The sequence below is a fragment of the Triplophysa rosa genome, linkage group LG10, assembly GCF_024868665.1.
Source record: "Triplophysa rosa linkage group LG10, Trosa_1v2, whole genome shotgun sequence".
In the NCBI taxonomy this organism is placed as follows: domain Eukaryota; kingdom Metazoa; phylum Chordata; class Actinopteri; order Cypriniformes; family Nemacheilidae; genus Triplophysa; species Triplophysa rosa.
The window spans coordinates 4,139,000-4,148,742 of record NC_079899.1 but is presented as its reverse complement, the minus strand read 5'-3'; the positions used below and the strand labels follow the sequence as shown (position 1 = coordinate 4,148,742).

General features: G+C 46.5%; 1 protein-coding gene across 1 annotated transcript; it reads left to right on the top strand.

Moving 5' to 3' along the window:
* Positions 1-7,139: 7,139 nt before the first annotated feature.
* LOC130560305 (uncharacterized) lies at positions 7,140-8,372 on the top strand. Its single transcript, XM_057344015.1, has 3 exons — positions 7,140-7,642; positions 7,731-7,899; positions 8,094-8,372. The coding sequence occupies exons 1-3, from the start codon at positions 7,266-7,268 to the stop codon at positions 8,370-8,372; spliced, it is 825 nt and encodes a 274-aa protein (XP_057199998.1). The 5' UTR covers positions 7,140-7,265.
* Positions 8,373-9,743: the final 1,371 nt, after the last annotated feature.

Here is a 9,743-nt window from a genome sequence, read left to right as displayed (position 1 = left end):
AATACACGTTGTGTGTTAAGCCAAACACTCTTGAGTCCGTTCACTGTTGTTGTTGCATCTTTCTCAGTAGCGAACTTATTCTTCTGAGACGCTGGTCCACAAATTGGCATTACACTGTTACATAAGTAATTAGCCGCGAGAGAGAAAAACGCTACAAAAAGTTGGCGAGCCAGCCAGGAGAAAGATTGCCTAACAACAACAGTGATTTGTCACTACGACCAAACAAAGAGAATTCTATTGAGAAGTAAGTTAATTGGGTGTAGACACTATGGATATAGTGGAGCGAGAAACCGTGAATATTACCAATGCCGTTATAGTACGAGGCTTAACACTGAGTGAATCTGACAAATACTTAGAAGCATGGCTTGCACGATATGGCAGCATTAGTCGCAACCTGCTTATTGATGATCCCACGTCTGAATTTCACCAGCAAGCTATAATAGAGTTTGCACATGGCTCTGCAATGGGAAGCTTGAGGCATTTGTTGCCTTTAAACATTGTTGATACCGCATACGTGGATGCTGTATTCACTGTGCGCACCCTAAGCAGTGTGTACTCACCTCCAGCTAAGGAAGATGCTACAAAGGGCTACTTCACAGAATTAGAGGCCATGGAAAATGCTACTGGCAAAACTTTCCAAGAAGTGCTTCAAGAGGAGTTAATAAAATTCAGATCACTTGGTCTTACTACTGAGCAGTCACCGAGGTTGGGCGAAAGACAAGAACGCCTGGTAGCCAGCTCCCACACTCGGAGAGTCAGTGCTGCTAGTTCATTCGATGCTGATGAATTACCTACCATATCACGGATAACAGGAGGAAGTAGAGAGAGAATTCAAGTACCAAGTGTTTCCCCATTGTTGGGTGCTGAATGCCCGGGACCACAAAACCTGCACAAGGAGAATGAGATGAATGCTGGTGTGCTTAATAATCCCCCAGCCGCAGGGATGCCTCGTCCTGCTCTGACTGTAGATGTGATGAGTCCTGGTGTGCAAAGAGTCGTGGTCGAGCATGTAGTAAGTACAAGTGATGGGACCGCCCAGCACACTTCCCTACGTCTCAGATCTTTCTCAGGGAAAGTCCCGCGACCACCAAATGAACCAGATTTCGACACATGGCGTGCGAATGTGGGATTCCTTCTGGATGATCCATCTGTTTCAGACTTGTCCCGTACAAGAAGGATTGTAGACAGCCTGCTCCCACCTGCGGCTGATGTAATCAAGCACGTAAGTCCCCAGTCGTCGCCGTCAGTGTATTTAGAATTGCTGGAGTCTGTCTATGGCTCAGTAGAAGATGGGGAAGAGTTGCTGGCGAAGTTCATGACAATGCTGCAGAACCACGGTGAAAAGCCGTCAAGTTACCTTCATCGATTGCAAGTGTTGTTGAGTGCAGCAGTAAGACGAGGTGGTATTGCTGCAAGTGAGCGTGATCGCTGTCTTCTGAAGCAGTTCTGTCGTGAGTGCTGGGATAACGGCTTAATTGCCAGTCTTCAGCTGGAAAGGCAAAGGAATAACCCGCCCTCATTTGCAGAGTTAGTAGTGTCTGTCAGAACAGAAGAAGACAGACAAGCTTCAAAGGAGGATCGGATGAGGAGTCATTTTGGGATGAACAAACATGGTTTAGTCCCTCCCAAATCACGAGCTGCATCTCATCACGTGTCTGCTCACTCATCTGAGATATCCAGCGGAGCAACTGCTGAAACAGAATCCATGAGAAAGCAAATATCAGAAATCCATACTCACCTTGCCTCCATTCAACCATCAACTTACCAGAAGCGCCAGCCCGCTTGTTCCAAAGCGCTGGATGTGACATCGCTGAAAAAAGAACTAACTGAACTACGAGCCCAAATTCAAGCTATGGAAACTGAAGTTTCTCGAAAAGTCCAGCAAAGAAGTTCAGAGGCTGAGGGAATTGCTGAATTATCCAGACAAGTTGCAGAGCTAAAAGCTCAGTTAACCACCCCAGAATCTCAGATAACTGGAAGTCCTGGAAGTACGTCTTGGTTCAGGAGTCCTTCTGCACAGCCCAAGTCGACTAGACTGGAAGAATGCAAATCAGTTACTAATACTGGATTTAACTCTGCTCGTCCTCGTCCAGGATACTGTTTTCGATGCGGAGAAGACGGTCATATCGCTGTGAATTGTGAAAATGATCCAAACCCCAACAGAGTAGAATGTAAACGGCGTCAGCTAAGGGAGAAACAAACTCAGTGGGACCTGAAAAACAAAGTGGCAGCCCCGCAGTTAAACTCGAATCAGTCTCTGTAGCAGGGCATACAGAAACTGAAACAAGACAAACATGCCCTAATAAACCTGAAAGAGTGCTCAACAAGCATTGTGGCACAGCGATGCAGAAACGGTTGCCACGAGGATTGGTTGGAATGAAATGTACAGCCCAGCTGTTTGTTGAAGGAACTCCAGTAAATTGTCTCCTAGATACAGGTTCCCAAGTAACCACAATTCCGCTTTCCTTTTATCAAGATCATCTTTCGCATCATTCTATGAAGTCACTTGAATCTTTACTGGAAGTAGAAGGAGCAAATGGGCAGTCAGTTCCTTACTTGGGATATGTAGAACTCACTTTGACTTTCCCCAAGGAGTTCTTGGGAGTAGAAGCGGAAGTTACCACATTAGCCCTGGTGGTTCCTGATTTGATGCAGGTGCCACAAGTCCTTGTGGGGACCAATTCTCTGGATGCTCTTTATGCTAACCATGCTCAAGAAAGCTCAGGAAACTTCAGTCCAGCTTTAAATGGATATCGAGCAGTACTCCAAATCCTGGATGTCAGACATAAGCAAATAAACAATGAAATCCTAGGGAGTGTCATGTTGGAAGGAACTACTCCTCAAATTGTGTCAGCAGGAAGTGTAGCTGTTCTTGAAGGAGTTGTTCACCTGAGCTGTTTTGCTTCAGAGACCTTGGCAACTTTAGGACAGCCAGAAATGTCAGATGTGCCAGGCGGGTTATTAGTAGCCAGTGGACTGTACACTTTGCCTGCTAAACGCTTCTTTAGCCTACCTGTAGTGGTGAGGAATGACACCCGGAATGATATCATTGTCCCACCAAAAGCTGTGATTGCCGAAATGCATGCTGTGCAATGCGTGACTGAGACTCATTCAAGAGACGATGCCTTAAACACTGAAACTGACCCTAACAGCTTGCAGATTAACTTGGATTTTGGCGATTCCCCTTTACCGCCAGAGTGGAAGAGTCGAATATCAATGTTGCTAAACACGATGCCTGAGGTGTTCGCATTACATGACATGGACTATGGGCATACAAATAAAGTTAAGCATCACATCAAGCTTAATGATGAAACTCCTTTCAAGCATCGAGCAAGGCCCATCCACCCGCAGGATGTTGACGCTGTCCGCAGGCACTTGCAGGACTTGTTGGCAGCCGGGATCATTAGAGAATCTGAGTCACCCTTTGCTTCCCCGATAGTGGTGGTGAAGAAGAAAGATAACTCTGTGCGCTTGTGCATTGACTTTAGAAAACTTAACTCCCACACTATAAAGGATGCTTATGCGTTACCCAATTTGGAGGAGGTGTTTTCTGTGCTGACCGGTTCGAAGTGGTTCTCCGTTTTGGATTTAAAGTCGGGATACTACCAAATTGAAATGGAGGAAGCAGATAAACAAAAGACAGCGTTCGTGTGCCCGCAGGGTTTCTGGGAGTTTAATAGGATGCCGCAAGGGATCACAAATGCTCCCAGCACCTTCCAGCGGCTCATGGAGCGTTGCATGGGCGATCTGAACCGAAAAGAGGTGCTGGTGTTCATAGACGACTTGATAGTTTTTTCGGAGACACTTGAAGAGCATGAACGTCGACTAATGCAGGTTCTTTCCCATCTCAAAGAATATGGCTTAAAACTCTCGCCTGAAAAATGCAAGTTTTTCCAGACGTCAGTCCGATATTTGGGACATATTGTTTCAGAACACGGTGTGGAAACAGACCCAGAGAAAATTGAGGCAATTAAGACCTGGCCAAGGCCACAGACTCTCAAAGAGCTGAAATCGTTCCTGGGGTTTGCTGGGTATTATAGGAGGTTTGTTCAGGATTTCTCTAGAATAGTCAAGCCCCTGAACAGCCTTACGGCAGGATACCCCCCAGTTCGAAAGGGAAGAAAGTGTAAAGACATAAATCGTCATTACTATAACCCAAAAGAAAAGTTGGGAGACCGATGGGATGCTTCCTGTGAGCAGGCGTTTGAGACAATTGTGGAAAAACTCACAACTGCTCCAGTTTTGGGATATGCTGACCCTAGATTGCCCTATATATTACACACCGACGCCAGTACTATAGGTTTAGGCGCTGCCTTGTATCAAGAACAAGAAGGCCAACTGAGGGTCCTCGCTTATGCGAGTCGTGGGTTAACTAAGAGTGAAGCCAGATACCCTGCTCATAAGCTCGAGTTTCTGGCCCTTAAATGGGCGGTTACCTCGAAGTTCAGCGACTATTTGTATGGGGCCGAATTTACTGTTGTAACTGACAGTAACCCCCTAACTTATATCCTGACCTCTGCCAAACTGGACTCCACCAGTTATAGATGGCTGTCTGGGTTATCAGTGTACAGTTTCAAGCTCCAATACCGAGCTGGAGCCCAAAACCAGGATGCTGACGGTTTGTCTAGACGCCCAAATGGTCAGCTGATAAATGATCTGGAGTCTCAGAAAGAACAGGAGAGAATTAAACAATTTGCTCTAAATCATTTAGCCGAAGCCAAGGGAGATCTGTCTGTGATCCTGCCAGAAACAGTGAAAGCTGTGTGTGAGAAACATCAGGTTAGCCAGTCACAGGATGGACATTGCCCTGTTTGGATGACACTAGCGGAGTCCTTGACAATGCATGCGAGTGTGTTACCTCAAGAATTCAAAGTAGAAAATAACAATGGATTACCTGTGATCCCTCATCTCTCTGAAGAAGGTTTAGCAGACCAACAACGGGCAGATCCTGAGTTGAGAGATGTTCTTGAGTGCCTAGAGTCTGGTGAAAAACCCCTGGCTAGGACGTCTCAGTCACCTACAATGGCTGTGTGGATAAGAGAGTGGAATAAACTCGAAGTGAAGAATGGAGTGTTGTATCGAAAGAGAATGGATAAAGGAAGAGAGATCAGTCAACTAGTCCTACCAAATGATTTGCGGGAGACGGTGCTAACTAGTTTACATGATGATATGGGTCATCTAGGCCTAGACCGCACTCTTGACCTCCTCCGTTCCAGGTTTTACTGGCCTAAAATGGCTGCTGCTGTGGAGACAAAAGTTAAAACATGTGAGCGTTGTATTCTGAGGAAAGCCTTACCTCAAAGAGCAGCTCCTTTGATGAACATACAGACCAGTAGGCCCTTGGAGCTGGTCTGTATGGACTTCCTAACGGTAGAGCCCGACAACAGCAACACAAAAGATATATTGGTCATTACCGACCATTTTACGAAGTATGCTATTGCGATCCCCACTAAAGATCAAAAGGCTAGGACTGTAGCAAGATGTCTCTGGGATCATTTTTTATTGCATTACGGCTTTCCGGAGAGGTTGCATAGTGATCAGGGCCCAGATTTTGAATCTCGAACCATACAAGAGTTGTGCAAAGTTGCCGGCATCCGTAAGGTGAGGACAACTCCCTATCACCCAAGAGGTAACCCAGTGGAACGGTTCAACAGGACTTTGCTGCAAATGCTAGGAACTCTAGAGAATGACAAGAAGGCCCATTGGAAGGAGTTTGTCAAACCGCTTGTGCATGCATATAACTGCACAAAGAACGATGTAACAGGGTACTCACCTTATGAAATGATGTTCGGACGGCAGCCTCGCTTACCCGTGGATCTTGCTTTTGGGCTTCCAGTCAATGATTCCACTCAGTCACATTCGCAATATGTTAAAACTCTCAAGGAGAGGCTACAGGAGAGTTATCAGCTAGCCACTCGAAATGCCTTGAAAGTGGCGGGAAGAAACAAGAAGAGGTTTGACAAGAGAGTTGTTGCCTCTGTTCTGGATATAGGTGATCGAATCCTGGTAAGAAATGTCCGGCTAAGGGGAAAACACAAAATAGCGGACAAATGGGAACCTGACGTCTATGTTGTTTTAAGAAAGAATAGCGGGTTTCCTGTGTATACAGTTCGTCCGGAGGGAAAAGAGAGCCCCGTACGTACCTTGCATCGCGATCTACTTCTGCCGTGTGGGTTTTTGCCCAACACTGAACATGAAGATGTTGTACAACCAAAAGACCGTCATAGGCCTAGAACCAGAGCTCAGTCCAGGATCGAAGATGCTGCTGAAGCAGAGGCTAATTATAGTAGTTCTGAGTCTGATAGTGAATACGTTCACTTTGATGTACCTGGGGACTCCTTTGAATTCATTACTAGAGTTATTCCTGATGAGAGATCAACCCATCACTCAGAGAGTTTATTGGAGTCAAGGAACTTACCTGTAGTGGAGTCTGCAAGTCCAGCAGCTATTGTCCCAGATCAGTCAATAGATAATTCTCCTGCTAAACGAAACTCAATCGGTGATGAAGTCGAGAGATACTCACCTGCAATGTTCCATGCAGAACCGGAAGCCTCTGGGGTTGAACCTGAAGGAAACAGAGAAGAGGAATCTGCAAAAGCAATCTTAGACAAAAGTAGCAGTGAATCCAGTGAGTTACCAGACGAGTCATTCGAGGTGGTGAATGAAATTGGACCAGATGTACCTGGAGAGAATGTCCCTTCTTGCTCTGAACCACCCCCTGTTAGACTTCTTTCAGATGTTCCAACTGTGCCAGAGGATGCAGGAGATATGGGTCCAAGACGTTCGGGCAGGCAGAGTAAACCACCAGACAAGCTGCAATATGCACGGTTGGGAAATCCCTTGATTTCAGTTATTCAATCTTTATTGCAAGTATTAAGCTCTACACTTTACGAGTCAGTGGAAGAACCTGATTACACCACATATAGTCATAATACCGAGCTCAATGCAGTTTCGCCTGTGTGATTTAATCACTCACAAGCACAGGGACGTGCTTTGATTCAGGAGGGGAAAGTGTAACCAAGGTTACCATGGAGTAACAGAAAAAAATATATAGAATGTTATTAATTTAATAACGAAATATAAAAACTATCAAACACTTCCGAGTAATTTGCAGCTAAATGACTAAATGTTTTGTCTTTTTTCCTTAACAGACTGCTCCTTCTGGGGCATCACTGCAAGCTCCGTCTGCAGTTCCACTTCCTCGTTTGTGGTCTGAGACCTTACCACCAGAGGATCACAGGTGGATTGCCGGCAGGCTTTTTAGAATGGGGTCCACAGGAAAGCCAGAGCTCCGTGACAACCTTCAGCTCTGGTATTACCCACCACAGCCAGCACTTACATACAATCAGGCTCCAGCTCCAGACAGATTTTTCGCCAATGCTCTTTTGCTGTGGATGCCATATAAGCTGTGGAGGGTCAAGGTGCTCTGTTCCAATCCTGCCTGTGGACAGCATCAGCTTACAGGAGGCAGTCTGCACAAGAGGGCAAGGCAGGTTCTGGACATCGATAGGATGTACAACATGGTCACAGAAATCCTCATCTGTACCAAGTGCAAAGCCTCGCATGTGTCCTGGAGTCAGACTGTCCTGCAACAGCTGGATCTGGGCCATTGCTCTGAGTTTCGGGTCATCCTCACGCAGAAGTAAGTTCACTTTTCTTCCACTGTCAGTATTTGCAAATACTTGATGTATTTAACATTATTGAATGTGTGGATTTTTGCTTTTCCTTAGGTATGCCTGTGATCTGAGAGTCATTAGATTCCTGAATGAGCGTGGCCTAGGCAACAGTCCTACACAGGTCATCAAACAGCTGCATGAGAACCACAGCGAGGAGTGGCACAAGTGTCTGGCCCGGTACACCACCCAATGTGTTGACTTCGTCAACCGCACTGGTACAGTGGTGCCAAGCTGGAAGTGGCTTCTCAGACATCCTGACAAGGCTGGATGAAATCCATGCCAGGATAACATCCACTTACTGCACAGTGTTAAAGATGGATTCAACTAAAAAGGTATTTTAAAAATTGTATGTTCAGCATTCTACACTGTTTGATGTTTACTACATTTTAAACATGCTCCCAATTATGTCTATTTCAGATCACCAAAAAGCTGGCAGGCACAGCCAGAGGAACGGGACTGTTGCTCACCTCTGTTGGCAACGAGTTTGGCCAGGTGCTCAACAGTGTCTTAACAGCCCAGGAAGGAGCAGGACTGGACAAGATGGTAGACGGTCTTGTGAAACGCTACCAGCAGGCTGGTGTGGATCCACCTGCCGTGTTGTATGTCGACTGTGGGTGCTGCGCTGAGGTGGGAGAGACCAAGCTGAAAGCCAGGTTCAGTGGATGGCCGGATCTCCTGATAAGGCTGAACATCTGACATTTTATGCGCAGGATCGCCTTGGGATGTACGCCTATCATGCACGACCAACGCCCATCAGCTTTACCCCATCTTCATGTCACGACTGTCAGCGTGCATCTTTGAATGGGATGGTGCTGATGTTTCTCTGCTCCGCAAAGCCAAGAGAGAGCTGCTGATGTCCCAGGGTTGGCCTGCGCTGACAGATGAAGATGTCGACAAACACTTAAGAGGGAAGAGTTGGCTCTCCATTGTCGGAGGAGGACCTGCGGGGAGGAGACTACCATCCTTCTCCTTGAAAGGCTGCTTACAGAGCTCCTGAGCAGCCAAGACAACGACTCCCTGGGTGTTCCTCTCCTGGACAGAGAAAGGATGGAGCACATCTGGAGTGTCCAGAAGAAGCATGTGAAATGCATCCAAGATCTCCCTGGTGTGGTGCTCTATACAGAGAAGGGGACCTTAACCAAGGGTGGTGTGCTTCTGAGGACATACATGTGCCAGAGGCTGCACTTCTCTCGAGTCCTTTCACTTGTATCTCAACCGTTTCATCCCAGGTACATATCTGCCACACCATAGAATGCATATGTAGAAAAAAGCATTAAGCGTGTTTATTTAAGACTCCCTTAACACTGTTGTGTCTGTTTACAGGGACCAGTGCCAACAGTCTGAACTTTCAGATTTATCTGCTGGAGGGGCTTCACAGGTGGAACCAGGACCGGGAGACTGCTTCCTTGTCATCTGAACCATCAGCTTTGCGCAGCTACACAGGAGAACTCCTTCACTGTGCATACTGCAATTATGAAAAGCTATTTGGCAGGAAAGTGGTCCCCACGTTTTGTCCCCCTGCACGTTACACCGGTAAGAGAATGTGTTATTGGTGTTAACCTGCATTTATGTCAAATATCAGCCTTTATAAATTATATTTAATTCTCACTTGAATGTAATTCCTGTTTATTTATTGTGTTTATTCCAGGTGAGCTCATTGGAGTCCAGTATTTGTTGCTTCAGACTGGTCAGGCACTGGAGGAAATGAACCCAGACTCTGAGCAGACAGCAGAGCTCCTTGATGACCTCAATGTGGAAGAGCAGGAGGAAGATGAGGGCTTCTGTGAAATCAACGAGGATCACACCTTAAGAGATCTGGATGTTGTTCTGTCACCACTGTCCACACTGACACTGGGTTCTTTCACCCCAGTCAAAAGCAGTGCCACCTCTGTCCTGGGCTCCTCAACGCCTTCATTGGTCCCTGACACCAGTGTTCTGGCACATAGCCTCCCACAGTCTGCGTCCCCTGTCCCCTCTGAGCCTTCTGATTTACCTGTCCACTTGGAGTTGGAAGATGCAGGGCAGGAAGGCGATGAAGAGACGGTATGTTCCACTCCTGTATTTTTT